The 17,500-nt window shown below is 50.9% G+C and overlaps 5 protein-coding genes across 7 annotated transcripts in view; 2 read left to right on the forward strand and 3 right to left on the reverse strand.

The window, feature by feature from the left end:
- plekho1a (pleckstrin homology domain containing, family O member 1a) overlaps positions 1–2,376 on the forward strand; it is a 6,937-nt gene extending 4,561 nt beyond the window's left edge. The window contains 4 exon segments of the mRNA XM_068747416.1: positions 868–975; positions 1,061–1,232; positions 1,339–1,445; positions 1,734–2,376. Of these exon segments, the coding sequence (XP_068603517.1) occupies positions 868–975; positions 1,061–1,232; positions 1,339–1,445; positions 1,734–2,376 (1,030 nt within the window).
- A 3,682-nt stretch (positions 2,377–6,058) lies between these two features.
- On the reverse strand, positions 6,059–9,314 carry anp32e (acidic (leucine-rich) nuclear phosphoprotein 32 family, member E). Of its 3 annotated transcripts, none has more exons than XM_068746960.1 (7): positions 9,222–9,314; positions 8,147–8,296; positions 7,981–8,079; positions 7,729–7,897; positions 7,573–7,664; positions 7,274–7,332; positions 6,059–7,197 (listed from the first exon to the last, which is right to left on the reverse strand). In XM_068746960.1, the coding sequence occupies exons 1-7, from the start codon at positions 9,273–9,275 to the stop codon at positions 7,110–7,112; spliced, it is 711 nt and encodes a 236-aa protein (XP_068603061.1). In that variant the 5' UTR covers positions 9,276–9,314; the 3' UTR covers positions 6,059–7,109. The 3 variants fall into 3 exon arrangements, 2 of the variants coding, with proteins under 2 accessions (XP_068603061.1, XP_068603060.1); XM_068746959.1 differs by having other exon boundaries at positions 6,059–7,195; positions 7,269–7,332; XR_011105753.1 differs by having other exon boundaries at positions 7,136–7,197; positions 7,981–8,296.
- Positions 9,315–9,898: 584 nt separating this feature from the next.
- On the reverse strand, positions 9,899–12,394 carry LOC137903072 (GA-binding protein subunit beta-2-like). Its single transcript, XM_068747198.1, has 7 exons — positions 12,287–12,394; positions 12,041–12,208; positions 11,757–11,951; positions 11,533–11,686; positions 11,285–11,461; positions 11,074–11,192; positions 9,899–11,007 (listed from the first exon to the last, which is right to left on the reverse strand). The coding sequence occupies exons 1-7, from the start codon at positions 12,392–12,394 to the stop codon at positions 10,684–10,686; spliced, it is 1,245 nt and encodes a 414-aa protein (XP_068603299.1). The 3' UTR covers positions 9,899–10,683.
- Positions 12,395–14,977: 2,583 nt separating this feature from the next.
- On the reverse strand, positions 14,978–16,992 carry mllt11 (MLLT11 transcription factor 7 cofactor). The gene is made up of 3 exons (XM_068747458.1): positions 16,883–16,992; positions 16,072–16,244; positions 14,978–15,089 (listed from the first exon to the last, which is right to left on the reverse strand). Exons 2-3 carry the CDS (start codon positions 16,234–16,236, stop codon positions 14,997–14,999), a joined length of 258 nt encoding a protein of 85 aa, XP_068603559.1. The 5' UTR covers positions 16,237–16,244; positions 16,883–16,992; the 3' UTR covers positions 14,978–14,996.
- Positions 16,993–17,327: 335 nt separating this feature from the next.
- cdc42se1 (CDC42 small effector 1) overlaps positions 17,328–17,500 on the forward strand; it is a 7,758-nt gene continuing 7,585 nt past the window's right edge. Inside the window, exon 1 of the mRNA XM_068746958.1 lies at positions 17,328–17,500. This exon is cut by the window's right edge and continues 120 nt beyond it. The gene's annotated coding sequence lies outside the window, so the exon portion shown is untranslated.

Genomic DNA, 17,500 nt, shown 5'->3' on the forward strand with positions numbered 1-17,500 from the left:
TGTTCCTGTTAGAACCAAGACATCCGTCCCTGTTAGAACCAAGACCGTCCCTGTTAGAACCAAGACCGTCCCTGTTAGAACCGATAAATATGTTCCTGTTAGAACCAAGACCGTCCGTTAGAACCAAGACCGTCCCTGTTAGAACCAAGACCGTCCCTGTTAGAACCGATAAATATGTTCCTGTTAGAACCAAGACCGTCCGTTAGAACCAAGACCGTCCCTGTTAGAACCAAGACCGTCCCTGTTAGAACCGATAAATATGTTCCTGTTAGAACCAAGACCGTCCGTTAGAACCAAGACCGTCCCTGTTAGAACCAAGACCGTCCCTATTAGAACCAATAAATGTGTTCCTGTTAGAACCGATAAATATGTTCCTGTTAGAACCAATAAATATGTTCCTGTTAGAACCAAGACATCCGTCCCTGTTAGAACCAAGACCGTCCCTGTTAGAACCAAGACCGTCCCTGTTAGAACCAAGACCGTCCCTGTTAGAACCGATAAATATGTTCCTGTTAGAACCAAGACCGTCCGTTAGAACCAAGACCGTCCCTGTTAGAACCAAGACCGTCCCTGTTAGAACCGATAAATATGTTCCTGTTAGAACCAAGACATCCGTCCCTGTTAGAACCAATAAATATGTTCCTGTTAGAACCAATAAATATGTTCCTGTTAGAACCGATAAATATGTTCCTGTTAGAACCAAGACATCCGTCCCTATTAGAACCAATAAATGTGTTCCTGTTAGAACCAAGACATCCGTCCCTGTTAGAACCAATAAATATGTTCCTGTTAGAACCAATAAATATGTTCCTGTTAGAACCAAGACATCCGTCCCTGTTAGAACCGGTACACCTGTCCGGCCACCCTGAATTTTTCCGTCCTTCAGGCCCAGCCTGGGACCCCCCAGCCGGGGCAGCGTCTCGGCGTGCCGGGCCGGAGTCGCTGCGCCTCCATGGACGGAGTTCTGTCCTCCAGGTGAGACGATCAAAGACTCGGGGACCCTTTGAGCGTTCCCCTGGATGTCCAACGCTCTTGTCCTGTCCCTGCGTCCCCCTTTCAGGCCGGCGACGATTCGCTCTGAATTGCGCTCCGCTCTGCAGCGTGACCTCACCGAGGAGGGGGCGGGAGGCGGGGCTTCGGTGCAGCCGGTGCAGCCGGTTGGCCGGCTGCAGAGTCTGATCGCCCAGAAGATGCAGAGAGCTCAGGAGCTGCTGGAGGAGATGAGGCTGCAGGTGAGGCGGCGACGCCCAGCCGGTCTAAGAGAGCCGGCAGAAGCACGCAGACAGGCTCACTGCCCCCCCCCCAATCCCCCCCCCCCATCCCCACTGTGATTGACAGGAGCTGCAAAAGGCCAAGGCAGAAGGAGAACGGGGAGGCGGCTCACCTTACCTGAAGGGCGTCGACTCCCCTCACCTGCACCGCCTCAGGGACTCGCCCCACTCCAGGTCGGAACCGTCGACGCCTAAAACGACAGCTATTGATCGATCGATCTATCGATCAATCGAGTAATGGATAAAAATACATGAAAGTGTTTCAGAATATTCTATAGAGGTAAAACACAAACTGACCTGGATCCACACGGTGATCCGGATCAGCACCGGGAGGTTCTAGATGTTTCTGTATCCAGACGGGATCCGGATCGCTCTCAGAATGTTAGACCAGGACCAACGTCAGGAACAGGACCCCCTGGGGGGGGGCACTAGCCGGTATTTAAACGCGTACTCTCTTTTCAGCAGGTCGTCTGGATCTTCACGGAGCAGGAGCAGCGAGTCTCCCCGGTCCAAAGCGAAGAGGAGTCGCCCCAAAGGGACCGACTCCCACTCACCTGCCGCGAGAGCCAATGAGAGTCCTCGACAGAAGGACTCGCCCGACTCCGCGGTCAGTCCTCCAAAGCTCAGGGGCCGGTCCAAAGAGGACGACTCTGAAGCCCCCCCGCGCGGGTCCGACTCCTCTCGGGTCACGGGATGCGACTCGGTCGACTCGCCTCGTCTGGGGAGCAGCAAGGAGGCGCCCTCGCAGAGCCCCCCGAGTCCCCCCGGGTCCCTCGAGTCCTCGCGGCCCAGAAGCCCCGACAAACACCACCTGCGCCCCCCTCCGCCGCCCCTGCTGTCGGAGGGGGGCGCGGAGGCGGCGAGCAGGCGTGCCGAGGCCGAGCGCCTCCTGGAGGAGGCCGTGTCGTCGTGGAAGGAGGCGCAGGAGGTGCTGCAGGAGGTGAAGGAGCTGCAGAGCCAGACCCTGCGGCGGCAACGCAGGAGGACCTACGAGAGGATGGCGACGGCGGCCGCTGGATCGCCCACGACGACCGCAGGAGCAGATGCAGATGACACACCCACTTCTCCAACATCACCTGAGGAGGAGGAGTCTGAGACGCCTTGAAGACGAAGTTGAGATTTTGCTTCCGTCCAATCACGGAGGACCTTGACGCCTTCGTCCTCCACCGTGCACTAGACTCCGCCCCTCCGCTCGCTGGGCAGACGCCACGTTTGTGTTTTCACGGAGAGCCACGCCCTTTGCCTTCCTGTCCCGTGAGACGCCTCCCTCAAGGTGCCCCCCCCCCATTTTAAAGCAATATTTGAAGTTTGTCACTGGAAGACATTTTGTCTGATCATGTTTATACAATTTTTATCAATCTGACAAAAGCACAAAGGCGCTAAAGAAACCCGGGGGGGGGGGGGCTTTAATGATCTAATCATTCACTTCTTGATGTTCTGTTTTCTTGCATGTTTGTGAATTCTAAACCGCTTCCTCCGGCTCGCTGATGAAGTTTCTGCAGGTTAGTGACTATAAAAATCAGGGAGTTCAATGTTCTAATATTCTGATGTTCTAATATTTTAATATTCTGATATTCTAATGTTCTAATATTTTAATCTAATGTTCTAATATTATGATGTTCTAATGTTCTAATATTCTAATATTTGGATATTTGGATATTCTAATATTCGGATGTTCTAATATTCTAATATTCAGATGTTCTAATATTCGTATGTTCTAATATTCTAATATTCGTATGTTCTAATATTCGTATGTTCTAATATTCGTATATTCTAATATTCGGATGTTCTAATATTCGGATGTTCTAATATTTGTATGTTCTAATATTCGGATGTTCTAATATTCTAATATTTGGATGTTCTAATATTCTAATATTCGTATGTTCTAATATTCGTATGTTCTAATATTCTAATATTCGTATGTTCTAATATTTGTATGTTCTAATATTCGGATGTTCTAATATTCTAATATTTGGATGTTCTAATATTCTAATATTCGTATGTTCTAATATTCGTATGTTCTAATATTCTAATATTCGTATGTTCTAATATTCTAATATTCGGATGTTCTAATATTCGTATGTTCTAATATTCGGATGTTCGAATATTCGGATGTTCGAATATTCGAATATTCGGATGTTCTAATATTCGGATGTTCTAATATTCGGATGTTCTAATATTTGTATGTTCTAATATTTGTATGTTCTAATATTCGGATGTTCTAATATTCTAATATTCGGATGTTCTAATATTCTAATATTCGGATGTTCTAATATTCTGTGCCGCGTAAAGAATATGAGCAATAACTAGAGAAAGTGTCGAGCCCTCCTCTGCAGGTCCTTTTATGGTGCCAGCCCAGTAACATGTAGCATTAGCGTGCTAGCACAGACACGACTCATCAGGTTCAAGTCAGGAAAAGACCAAAGGACGGTTGTCCCAGTGCTGCATTCTACCAACAGAACCAAACTGGACCCGCCCAGTCTGGTCACAGGAAAAAATGTTCAGGGGTCCTTCAGGTGAATGTTGTCATGACGACAACAACAAACAACAGTCTCTAAAGCGTTAATGTAACCCGAGGACAGAAAACGTCTAAACTTTAACATCTATTAAACTTTCACTTACAAACATCTGGTTTTCAAACAAGATCAGAAACGGTTTGAACATTTGTGCTTTTTTAACAAATGATGCGTTTTTGTTGCGTCTGCTGATCATCGTGAACCAATAATCAATAATGTGTTGTTCTGTAAAAATGTTCCCATTCATTTATTTATCTGAGTTTCTGCACTTTTTAATGTTTTAACTTTTAGTCTTTTTGTCAGAATTATCCTGATGAAGAAGAAAAGCTTGAATATTTTTTTTTTAAATACGTTTTCGTGATGATGTTGGTGAAAATAAATCTAAAAACGTGAATCCACATCGTGGTACGCTGTAAATCAAGTGAATAATAACAAAGAACAGTTTCTAATGGCTTTGTGGTGTTTTGTTTTTATTGATCTTTTTACAGCGTCTCACTATTTGTGGAATCAGGTTTTTGTGTTCTTGTTCTGATTTATGCGCATTTATCTTTAATGACCAGAATCCATGTATTTAACACTTACGGTCAAAAATAGAAAGAAGTTATTTTACATGTTTTTATTTATTTCTCGCTCAATTTATTTAAAGACGATTTATTTGTTGATGTTCAATGATGTGTAATTTAAGGCATACAGAGATGCATTGTGGGTAAATGTAGCCAAAATCTTGTTTTTCACATTCATTTTTTTAAAATCACAATTAAATCATTTGATCGGCTATTCAATGTGAAGTCTTCAGATTTATTCTGTCCTGAAAATTGTGAAAGGAGCCAAACCAAAATCGTTTTTTTTACTTTTTCCTGTTTTTTTTTTACATTTAGCCGATTCTTTTATTTGTATTTTTGTTTCATCACTTTTATATTATTTAATAATCTAATTCGTGTTGTCGTTCTTTCACATAACCGTAGCTAATCGTGTTCGCGTTTGACTCTAACACTTCCTGGTTGTGATCACGTGACCCCGACAGCTGTGACGCGGAGCAGATGTAGGTCAACGCAAACAGATCGCTGCGTGACTCGACCCACCTCCGTGAACGCGTCAGTGCGCGTGGGCTCGTTCACGCGTGGCTGAGCAGCTCTTAATGACTCGTCTGCTGCCCCCCCCCCCCCCACACACACGCACACCTTTTAAGATGCGTCTGGTTCCGGACCGGTCCAGGACGGTCACAGAACCCGGAAGTCTGTGTTTCCTTTCAAATGAAAACACAGACTAATTTCGGACGAACGTTTGAATCATTTCTTTATTCTTTACTATTTAGATTACAAATTACAAATTTAGTTACAAATTAATTCAACCAGCTAATGTTAGCATCCATTCGACCAGCTAATGCTAGCATCCATTTGACCAGCTAATGCTAGCATCCATTTGACCAGCTAATGTTAGCATCCATTCGACCAGCTAATGCTAGCATCCATTCGACCAGCTAATGTTAGCATCCATTCGACCAGCTAATGTTAGCATCCATTCGACCAGCTAATGTTAGCATCCATTCGACCAGCTAATGTTAGCATCCATTTGACCAGCTAATGTTAGCATCCATTCGACCAGCTAATGTTAGCATCCATTCGACCAGCTAATGTTAGCATCCATTCGACCAGCTAATGCTAGCATCCATTCGACCAGCTAATGTTAGCATCCATTCGACCAGCTAATGTTAGCATGCTAGCATCCGGGTAGTAGAGACTGATTAAAATGCTTCGACGTTAATCGTGTTTGTAATAATTTATTCAGAAAGACTCTCATTATATTTCAGAATAAAACATCTGGAAGAAGCTGGAATTATGGGATGTTCGCTGCTGGGCTCAGATCTCGGACCGGACTGGACCCGGAATCCTGTCTGAACCGGGAAGAGGATTCTTGTTCACGCCAGAGATCAATCAATTATTTACGGTGATTCTGTGTGTGTGCGCGTGTGCGTGCGCGCTGCCGCGCTCGTTTGATGCATCTGTCAGTTAGTACATCTATTATTGAACGCGCAGCGCTCGAGCATGTTCCAGGTCCAGGTTCTGGTTCCGGTTCTGGTCCCGGTTCTACTGGCGTTTCCTCTTTGGAACAGAAAAAGGAAAAACACGTGACATGAGCGGCGTTTGGGTTGATCCGCTGGACAACAGCGCCGCCTGCAGGCCGCAGTGGTAATCCCGTTGCATTGTGGGTGAAGGCTCAGCCTGTTCCTTGCCTTACAGGCGACTAGCGTCACCTAGTGGACACAGGCCCGCTGACCGGAAGCCAGCGGAGGCTCAGAGGCGTTCGTCACTTCCGGGTCTCTGGGTTGAAGAGAAACGTCACAACTTCTTCTGAAACCATTTTAATTCAAATCCCTTCAATATTTTTGTTGCACCACAAATTACAAATAAAAACACTCCTTAAAGTTAAACTGAGCCCAGCGTCAGTTTAAATATGAACTTCGACAGACGTGACCTTTGACCTTTACGCCCTTAAAACCACACTGTTCCCACAACCAATCAGCTGCCTCACGTCCAGCGCCGTTAAGCTAGCACGCTAACGTTCTGTGTTTCTAAAAGCATAAAAGACGAAAGCGACGCGGTCCCGACTCAGGAAGCAAAGGGTTAATGCAGAGCAGAGAGCAGCAACACCTGAGTGAGGTGCTTCAGGCTCCGCCTCCATAACGGCGCTGCATTCAGGGGATCTCTGAAAGCTCGTTATTAAGGTCAGATTTAAACATCACAAGAAAGCAGCAAAAACACACTTTAGGCGTGTTAATAGCTCAAAACTCAGCCGGTGAAAAAACAGAAATAAATATCGATTTCTGACACGAAAACATTGTTATAGACGAACCAATCACAAGCTTAGATCCCTGCAGGAGGCGGAGCCTGAACTGTGAAACAATGGGCGTTTTCACTTTCAAATCATTCTCACAAAAACCCTGAAAGAAAACAAACATCCTCCCACCCGCCCGAATCATCCCCACAACAAATCAAACACACCCCGGGACCGGCACCATGTCTGCAGCAGGTCATGTGATCGCTGCCCATCAGGTTTGAATGCAACGATCGTCCCTGATTGGCTGCAGGTTCTGATCCGGATGTTGCTGACGACCAGTCTTCTGCAGGTGAAGGTATGAAGGAGGAGGAGGAGGAGGAGGAGGAGCTTCAACTCGACGATGTCCCGGACCGGAAGCTCCGCCCCCGGCGGCGTTCTACGGAGCCGGAGCGCTTTTAAAGGGAACCACGTTGAACAGATGAAGTTCTGATCAAATCTTAATTCTCTTCTAAAAATAAAGACGAGATTCTATAAACAGAAACGACTAGTCCTCTTCATCGTCATCACCCTCCTCCTCCTCATCGTCCCCGTCTCTCTTCCTCTTCTCTCCCTGAACGCCGGCCACACCCTCTGCACAGACAGAACCGACCAATCAGAGGAGGCCTACGAGATCGTGACACAAACCCCATGACAGTCCACTCACCTTCCTCCTCCTCCTCCTCCTTCTCTGTATAGCCATCCTCATCCTCGTCTTCCTCGTCTTCCTCCTGGAGTCAAGAAGAGTTTGTCAGTCGATACTTTCAAAATAAAAGACAATCAATCATTGCTAGCTCCTGATTGGACGCCACTGACGGCGCTCTACAATGATTGGCTACGTCTACGTCACGTGACCAGCAGGCGTGTGGAATTTACGTGAAGCACGACGGAATATTCGGAAAATAAACCGGCAGTAAAAAAAAGCCCAGGTGCATTGTGGGAGCGCGGACAGGCCCATCTCAGTTGCCCACCTGAACGCCCAGGTTCGGTTGAAATCCCAGCGCCACCTGTCCTCCCTCGGAGCCTTCATCGTCGTCCTCCTCCTCGTCCTCTCCGTCCTCGTCTGGGGACAGCAGAGACCTCGTTCAGACCCCCCAGGAGGACGGGCTGCTCTCGCCGCGCCTCACCTTCGTCTTCGTCCTCGTCCTCGGAGTCGGGCGCCTCGTTGTAGTCCTGGTCGAAGCCGTCCAGGTAGGTGACCTGGGGCAGCAGCTCGAAGACGCTGTCCCGGTAGTCCTCCAGGGACGTGATCTCGCAGTTGAACAGGTCCAGACTCTGCAGGCTCTTCAGGTTGAGCTGCAGCGAGGAAACGGCGTTAGCGGCTGCGGGCCGGGGGCGGGGCCGGCCGGGGGCGGGGCCGGCCGGGGGCGTGTCCTCACCAGCGCCTCCACGCCGCTCAGGTTCAGGTAGGACAGGTTGGGACACCGTTCTGACAGCGTCTCCAGAGAACCCGACAGGCTGTTGTCGCTCAGCTCCAGCTAGAACACAAGAACTCATCTCAGGGGCGTGTCCTGTGAGAGGCGATGACATCACCGGGGGCGGTACCTTGCGTAGCCTGGGCAGCGGCGGCAGCTTGGCCAGCGAGCTCAGGCCCACGTTGACCATGCTGAGGAACTCGAGCCCGGAGAAGTCGCCGGTCAGGCCGTCGACCTCGCCGTCCGCCGAGCGGCTGTTGTCGACCACGAGCTCCACGACCTGCGGGTCAAAGGTCACACACGACGGTGTCCCTGCTGGGTCGGTGGCCAGCCTCCAGCACCAGAACCAGAACCCGTTCACTGAACCGGGTAAACCTGGTGGGCTATCGATGCTAACAGTTAGCATCCAACTCTATCCCCACAAATTAATAGAAGTTAATGGACGGCTCTGATTGGACGAAACATGACGACGTCACCATCAGATCTAGAATCAGTCCATTCCGGTGTGTGTGTGTGTGTGCGTGCGTGTGAGATCGGGGGTAATCGAAACCGACACACACGCGCGCGCACACGCCCACTCACACAGAGAATCCGATCCCACGCTGTGTTCAGATCCGGATTAATGACCGTGCGTGTGATCGGTTCGGTTCTGTATCCAGACTCGACACTAATCCGTTACTGTGGAGCGCGTGGGTAAACGCCATTTTGACTATCCTCGTCGCTGCAGAGTAATCACACTTTTTAGCGCTCCAGCGACGACTCAACGGGCGGTAATCCGCTTTAAGAATGTAACGCGTTACTCCCGGGGACTCAAAATGTCTCTGAACGACCTCGGCGAGCCCGTCAGCCGGTTGGACCGAAACTCGGTTAAACGACGTAACCTCGAAGCGAAGTTCCGCAGAGTTTAAACGGACTTAAAATGTCCGCCCGTTGTTGTTGTTGTCACGCGGCGGGTTTCCGGGATGAGCCCGCGCGCCTCACAGCGACAGATGAAGCGTCATTTCAGGACGGTTGAGCGTGACGTAACGGAACCGCTCGCGCCAGTCGGACGCACAGAACTCGTAATTGAGTCGTAATAACTGCGCGTTACCGGGGAGGGGCGGAGGTGCTCCGCAGCCGGGCAGCGCGGGACGAGTCCCGGCTCCGGTCGTTCACCGCCCCCCCCCTCCCGCACATCTGAAACGAGAAGAAATACGGTGGCCTACTTCCGCCGGGCTCCGGTTCCGCAGCTCCAGCGTGATCCTCTTCTTCATGGCCATTCTGAAGTGTTTCCGGTGGCGGGAGAACTCCCGCTGCTCTGCTCCGATGGCCGCGCGCTGCCTACTGATCCTCCATGATACCTCGCTCCCCGCCCCCGCGCGCTGCGTCCCGCCCCCTGGTGCACAGGATTGGCTGCGCCTTACTCCGCCGTCGCTGATTGGACAACACCCACGTCACTCACGTCTGATCGGCCATAATCCCCGAGCTGTGCAGAAACGACCCCGAAGCTGCACCTGAACGCGTCACGGGGGCAGCAGCCGCCAAATGCCGCGGAAATGTCTGTTTGTACATCAAAGTAATAAAATCTGTCCGACGGAAATAACACGGTGAAACGGTGTCAGCTGGGGGCGGGGCGAGGCGCTGCCCCGCCCACTGTGAGTTGTTTGTTATTATTAGCTTAGTTCGCATGAAACGGTTACAGCCCTACAAACTACACCGACATTAAATTCCTCACGATTTCAAATGAATTCAGCTGAAATAAAAAATTAATTTTTGATTTCGGCAATATTTTAAGTGTCAACGCAAGCGTTTAGCATCAGCTGTTCTTCTTATTGTCCACCTGTGAGTCACCTGAACGCATCACGCAACGCTCAGCATCAAAAAGCCACAAAAAGCGTTTCAAAAAGGAAACATGTTTGTATTTCAGGCAGCCATCATCATCATCTTCATCTTCTTCATCATCATGATGCATTCAGGTACAGTTAGAAAAATACACCTCTATATGTACATAGAAAAAGATTGGCTTGGCTGAGCGTATAAAAATAACTCAGTAAAGCAGTGATCAGAGGGAGGATGGGCTGCTGATCAGCTGATATCTAGAGATCAATAACCAGGGTCAGAGGGTCGGAACCGGAAGGAGCTGCAGGGTCACCTCCCTGAGACCAGAGGGTTCTGAACATTTTAACAGAACATCCAACAAATACCCCCGTCCAGGACGAGACGGGGCCCGGTCCAGACCCAGAGTCCACGGCGGGGCCATCGTGTCCCGGGTCCGGCAGGAAGCCGTCCAGGCCGGGACCATCGTGTCCCGGGTCCGGCAGGAAGCCGTCCAGGCCGGGACCATCGTGTCCCGGGTCCGGCAGGAAGCCGTCCAGGCCGGGGCCATCGTGTCCCGGGTCCGGCAGGAAGCCGTCCAGGCCGGGACCATCGTGTCCCGGGTCCGGCAGGAAGCCGTCCAGGCCGGGACCATCGTGTCCCGGGTCCGGCAGGAAGCCGTCCAGGCCGGGGCCATCGTGTCCCGGGTCCGGCAGGAAGCCGTCCAGGCCGGGGCCATCGTGTCTTTAGTTTTTGAATCATGGTTGCAGGTAGAACAATAAAGTTCAGTTTGTCTTTGAGCTCCTCCCCCTCCGACCACCTCCTGCTCTGGTCCGTCTTTTCGTCGGCGTGGCGCTCCTCCTCGCCACGCCGTTAGGAGCCGACCTCCGCCGGCTCTCCTCCTGCCTCCACCAGGGTCACCTGCCCCTCCTCCCCCTCCATGATGATCCCTCCCTCCTGCAGGACGACCATCTCTCCCTCCTCCTCCACCATGCTGGCCGCTGCCTCCTCCTCGTCCTCCTCTCCTCCCACCACCTCCTCGGGGGAGGCGGTGGCGGCGGCGCCGCCGGCCTGACTCTGGGACATGGCCTCCAGCTTGACGCGGTACTCCTCGGCCTCCTGCTCCTTACGGAGGAGCTGCTGCCGATACTCCTGCGCCTTCCTGTTGGCCTCCTGCAGCTGCCTCTGCAGCGACTCCTGCAGGGAGAGGAGAGGATGAAGAGGAGGAGGAGCAGGAGAAAGAGGAGGAGGAGCCAAACTCACCGTCTGTCCGGCGTCGCTGTGGTTGTTGCTCACCTCCAGCTTTCTCTTCTTGGAGGGCGGAGCCTGGTTCTCCTCCGTCACCACCTCCTCCGTCACGCTATTGGCCGGCACCGCCAGCACTGAAACAGAGCGGCGGCCGTTAGCGTTAGCCGTCAGCGGCGTAGCGCTAACGGCTAACGCTAACGGCTAACGGCTGGTCGAGCGCTCCTACCCTGCTGGCCGTGCTGCATGGTGACAAAGAACGGCGGCGCCACCCCCCCGGTGGTCTGCAGGTTGCCGTGCTGGTCGGTTACTATGGTGATGACCCTCTGACCGCTCTCGTTGACCACGGTGGCGTGCTGGATGTTGGAGTCCAGCGCGCTGGCGGCCATCGCTTCCTCCGACTCGCCTGCCCGAGACAGTGGCGTTACGCCGGGCCAGGGGTCTGGATGTGGGCGGAGCCTGTGTGTGCGTTTGTACCTGCGTTGGCCTTGTTGAGCAGCTCGGCCAGGTTGACCACGCCCCCCTGGAGGGCGGGGATCCCCTGGATGATGAACTGCGGCTGGCTGTTGGCGGCGCTGGCGTCCACGTTCACGCTCACCTGGTTCATGTTCACCTGGTTCTGCATGCCCTCCTGCAAGCACGGTGAAAGGGTTACAAGCCACGCCCACCCCGTGGATAAACAGGAAGTGGGCGTGTCTCGCCTGCAGCATCAGCATCAGCTCCGTGTTCTGGATGTCGACGGCGACGTCAAACGGCGTCTTGTCAAACTTGCTGAGCGTGTGCACGTCGGCGCCGTGCTTGACCAGCGTCTCGGCCACGGCGTGGTGGGCGTGCTGCGCCGCCCAGTGGAGCGCCGTCATCTTCAGCATGTCCTTAGCGTTGATGTCGGCGCCGCTCTGGGGGCGGGGCCGGAGACAAGATGGCTTCCGTTAGGCTTCACCCGGAGCGGGCCCGGACCGACCCGGGTCGGGTCCGGCTCCCTTACCCGGACCAGCAGCTCCACGATGACGGCGTGCCCCTCGGCGGCGGCCATGTGCAGCGGCGTGCGGTCCACCTTGGTGCGGGCGTCCCGGCTGACGCCGGCGCGCAGCAGCACGTCGGCGGTGGAGTAGTGGCCGTGCTGCGCCGCCAGGTGGAGGGGGGACGTCCCCAGCTGCGGGACGAGAAGCGTCTCGGCTGTCAGAGACCGAGGAGGGGAACGCGAGCGAGCGAAGGGGGCGGGGCCTCTCACCCAGTCGGTGGTGAACGGCGCGCCGTTGGCCATCAGGTTCCTGACCTCGTCGTCCTGACCCTTACGCGCCGCCTCCAGGAGGCGCTTCCCGAGGTCCACCAGCGACATCTGCCAACGAGCAACACCGTGAGTCCGACCGCGCGTCCGACCGCGAGTCCGACCGCGCGTCCGACCGCGAATCCGACCGCGAGTCCGACCGGCCTCCTCACACCGCGGACGTGTTGCCAGTGGGGGGGGGGGGACCCACGCAGACACGAAACAAACTGCACGGATAGGAATCGATGTGAGGCAACAGCGCTACCCACTGCACCACCGTGCTGTCCCAAATACAACCAGGGTTTAGCAGCTAACCGCTATGCGTCTATTATCGGACACGGCGCCTCTTTGAACCTCTTATCTGCCAATCAGAACAGAGTTTAGACGCGTTTCTGTTTATTTATAACTTCCTTTGAATACATTTAACTTTTAGTTTTAGGCGAAGATTAAGACGCGTTCAACCAATCACGTGACGGACCGACGCGTTTTTCTTCGTTATAATTTCACTGGGAAAATGTTATTTCTCTTGTGTCGGAAAAGTCGCTAGCCCAGTTAGCTGGATGCTATGTCCGACAATGGAATCCACACGACAACATACAACTTGTGGTTGTGCGACATGAGAGAAGGGCGAGCTTTTCTCCGCGGAGCCGAGAAGCCATTTTACGCGCCGCCATGCGCCACGTCCCCCCCGCGCCCCTCCGCGCCCCTCCCGGGGCGGCCGTTAGAAAGCAACACCCGCTGCTCCCGAACATTTACACCGCCAGACAGGAAACCGTCTGATGTTAAGTTGTTGGTTTTCCGGGGGAAGTCGGAGAGAAATTTCCTATTTTACACGCGGAGAAAAAAAACTACTTCCACATCCGGTTAACGAGTTTTCTCCGAAGCGCGCGCCGTCGAGCCGCTTACCGGAGATGTGACTATTTAATTCCATCCGCCGCGCCGCTTAAAAGACAATTACTTTACGACAAGTAGATAAAGAAACGCGGTTTTATTTCATTCGAGCACTTACCGCGTCCGGGTTCGTTGAGTCAGCCTGCTAATGCTAGCACGCTAGCCCGCTAGCCCGCTAAACGGCGCAAACCGCTCCGCTTCTGCGGGGCTTCGAGCGTTTATATCTCCGTGTTTGGCGCAAACGGCTCCGCAGCGCGCACACTTAATCTCACAAAGCGCGTGTCACGGGGATTAGGCGCCGCTGCGGTTCGTCCGAGCCGCTTGTAAACAGTAGCAAGCTCGGGAGAAGCGGCACGTACAGGCCCGGATGTTGTCGACTCGGCCTTCAGAATAAGAGCATTACGTGTTCGCTTCTTTATCGAGAAACATGACGCAGCGGAACAATCGACGTCAGCTTGTAGACGTCGCTCATTATCATCCTGCGGAAGCTTTGAAATGTATTGTTTTATCGGTTCTTTCTTCATATTCAATCGATGTGTTTAATCGGTATTTTACGTTGAATGCGCAGGCCGGAAGTGTATCGCTTTTTTCCCGAGGTGACTTGTTAGCCGTTAGCCTGTCCCGTGCAGTGCTAGCAAGCGGAGTCGTGCCGTGTTTTACCGTCTTTTCGGGTAGATTCCGGAGTTTGTGTCCTGACCTTCTGAATGCTGTTCACCTTCCAAAAACGATATATTAAAAATGTATTTTTGAATTTGTAGTGTACAAAAATGGCGGCACCTCGACACCGGAGGTGGAAGTCGGAGCCTGTGGGCGGGCTCTCCGGCGAGATGGCGGAACTGACGTCAGATCAGTCGGAGCGACAGTTTCGTATTTTGAGGGTGAAATGAACACATTTAAAGGAACGTCTTGAATCTAGGACCTTAATCTGTAAAAAAAAAATCAACTAAGTATTTAACTATTAAAATAGAGCCCGACTTAGTCACGTGATGAAAGCGCCGCTAAGAACTCGAACTTCTTTTTTTTACGTTTCAAACTTTATTGAAATGCTCGTTGTCTTCGGCACCGTTCTGATTGAGTGCAAATGAATGTTTTAAATAAATATCACGCCGTGTTGATCTTGATGGTACATTTTTATGCGTGCAGAAATAAGTTTAAAGCTTCATTAAAACCCAAAAGAAGCTGATGAAGCGCAGCACAAAGAAAAAATGGGAATTCACTCAATAAATCTGAACATTTCTCACAGAAGCAATGATCAATTGATTTCTGTAAAATATTTTATCCATCCTCAGCTGATCTGGGATCAGTTAAACATGAGATCGGCCTACATCCACAGCTCCCCAACCTGATGAGCGGCTCATAAATATGCACGTCGATGTCTTCACATCAGAAGCCTGCAGCTGTCGATGAATCTGATCGATCACATTCGTCATTGATCATGAGACAGCGACACAAAATCACCAGAAGGAGAATGAGGTTCACACAGAGGGGATCAAAACTGAACCGGGATCAGCCCCGCCAGACCCGTGTCCTCCTTTCTGAGGGACTTTAGTTTGAAAGTCAAGCATTTAGGACTTCCTGGAACGATGACCTGGAAGTCGGGACAAAGGGGTCAGAGAAAGAGACCTGGAGAGGCTGGTCTGGGGTCGGGTGGGGTGACGGGAGGCTGGTCTGGGGTCAGGTGAGGAGAGGAGAGGCTAATCTGGGGTCAGGTGGGGTGACGGGAGGCTGGTCTGGGGTCAGGTGGGGTGACGGGAGGCTGGTCTGGGGTCAGGTGGTGCGTCCTTCAGAGCAGCAGGTTGAGGTCGGCTAGCAGAGCGTCGATGTCGGCGATGGGGTCTCTCCAATAGTTGAAGGAAGAAAACTCCGAAAGGACGTGCTGCAGAGACGAGACGACGGACCAGTGACTGCAGTAAAAGTACTTTCAGCACGCCGAGAAAATACTCCGATAAGTAGCAACGAAGTATTAATCTGTCAGTCAGCGTTGATTGGTTAATGAGCAGTCATGCTAGTAGTAGTATCGTTATTGGTTGTAGTAGTATTAGTACAGTTATATTTCAGTACACAGTCACTGACAAAGTTTACGAAGCTAAACGACTAAAGGAGGAAGAATGTCTTTTACAGTCTTCAGAATCTCTAAACAATGAAGCTAAGCTAACAGTAGCTACAAGCTGACATCCGGGCCTACAGAGGTGAACCTCGGAACCAGGCCGCTCCGGTAGCTACTGTTAGCTTAGCTTCTTTGTTCAGTAGCTATCTTAGCATAATGAAGCTAAGCTAACAGTAGCTACAAGCTGACATCCGGGCCTACAGAGGTGAACCTCGGAACCAGGCCGCTCCGGTAGCTACTGTTAGCTTAGCTTCTTTGTTCAGTAGCTAGCTTAGCATACGCATTGCTTTTGGTTTTTTTCCTTTTTTAAAAGACTTTATTGAAAATGAACAAATATAATACAACAAATACTGTGAACATTTTCAACAGGCATAAAATGTTTACAACAACGTAGTATACATGAGTGTTGGTAAAGTCTAAAAATAACAAGGGCAGGTTTTTGTCTTTGCTAACAATATTTATTATTATTTATTAACAATAACGCCCTTCTCTGTAATATTGTAATCCAAATAACATATAGTATATTTTGAGAGCAAGAGTAAGATCTCATTTTCCACTGAGGTAGAAACGTCTCAAATTAGTGGGGCAACAAAATAAGCATATTTAAATCCTTGTATAAATTATTCCACACAAACACTGAAGCAGCTTCGCTCATCATATTTCTTAGAATTAATTCTCTTATGACTTTGTTATTGGATTTATTTACTGATAAATGTGTCTGGTTCCTGATCACTAAGCCCCGCCCCCTCACCTCCTCCTCCTGACCCCTCAGGAGGAACCGCTTGTCTTTCCCTTTGACGCTATTGGCTGGCTGGGTGTCAACCACGCCCACGTCCTCCAGCGCGGAGAGGTCCAGGGCCGGGATTGGCTGCCTCCAGTAGAGGAAGGCGTCGTATTGGCTGTTTGACTTCATCATGTTTTAACCTGAAGAACATCAATCATCAATCAATTTAATTCAAATCAACCTTCTGATGTCATTTTAATTACAATTTAGATAAACTGGCTTTAGTTGCTATTTTAGTTATTTTCAGAATGGCGCTGAATGTAACTAAATACTTTTACTCGAGTACTTCAGTCCAGTTTTATGGAGTGTGTCAGATATATTTATTCTTCTGGAGTCTAAATCAGAAACTGGGTCATCCTGCTGGCTCGGCCCGGAATAAACCAGAACCTCAGATCCGGCCCAGAACCCCGCGGGATGCTCATCATTATTTATCACCGATAAACACAAACTCATCCCTTTGTAGCTGATCGACCTTTGATCATTTTAATCCACGTCGTAGCGATGACAACGCGTTCACTTTGATCCCAGCCCGTCTAACGGGATCATTGATCATCTTGTATTGAAGGCGTGGCCCGGACTCGTCACGAATCGATGATGCGGCCCAATAAATCTTTCTGATCTCAACGTTTTCCGACGGATCAGATCATTTATCCCGAGAATCGGGATTAAATATTCCCGTCCTGACACGAATCTGAATTATCTGAAGCTTTTCCTCTGAAACGGACCCGAGCGCGTCGCTCACCTTTGAACCCGCCGGATGAGGCGGAACACATTTTACCTTTGATGTCTGAGGTTCCGTCGCTGTTCTGTCGGTTCTTTTGTTGCGGCCGGTTCCGAAGCAGCTGCTGCAGGTTAAATTAAATTAATGAGCTCCGCGCCTGCGTCAAGTTCCGGAAGAGACACCAACAGCGACTTCCTTTTACGTATTTCAAAATAAATGTCAGAGGAAGTTGAGGGTTCACGTCTCCGACCATCCGTCCGTCCGTCCGTCCGTCAGTCCACCACAGCGGGCGAGAGGCGGGCTACACCCTGGACGCGTCGCCAGCGGACCGCGGGGCTGATAATCAGAATCTGAAGTTATATAATGGAGAAAAGAAAAAACGCCAGTTGCAATTCATGTGTTCACCGATGGGGGCGGTGTTCCGGTATCTATCTATCTCGGGCCGAAGATGTAATGAATTATTTGAGTCTGAAGAAGGCGCTGTTTGACAAAATAACCAGGAAGTGAAGGAAGAAGGAAAACGGAAAAAATGAAGTGCTGTAACAGCCACACCTCAGAGAGAGAGAGAGAGAGACAGAGAGAGAGAGAGAGGGAGCGATAGAGAGAACGACAGAGAGAGAGAGAAGGAGCGACAGAGAGACAGAGAGAACGATAGAGAGAAAGACAGAGAGAGAG

This window comes from Brachionichthys hirsutus, chromosome 13 (genome assembly GCF_040956055.1).
Source record: "Brachionichthys hirsutus isolate HB-005 chromosome 13, CSIRO-AGI_Bhir_v1, whole genome shotgun sequence".
NCBI classification, from domain to species: Eukaryota; Metazoa; Chordata; class Actinopteri; order Lophiiformes; family Brachionichthyidae; genus Brachionichthys; species Brachionichthys hirsutus.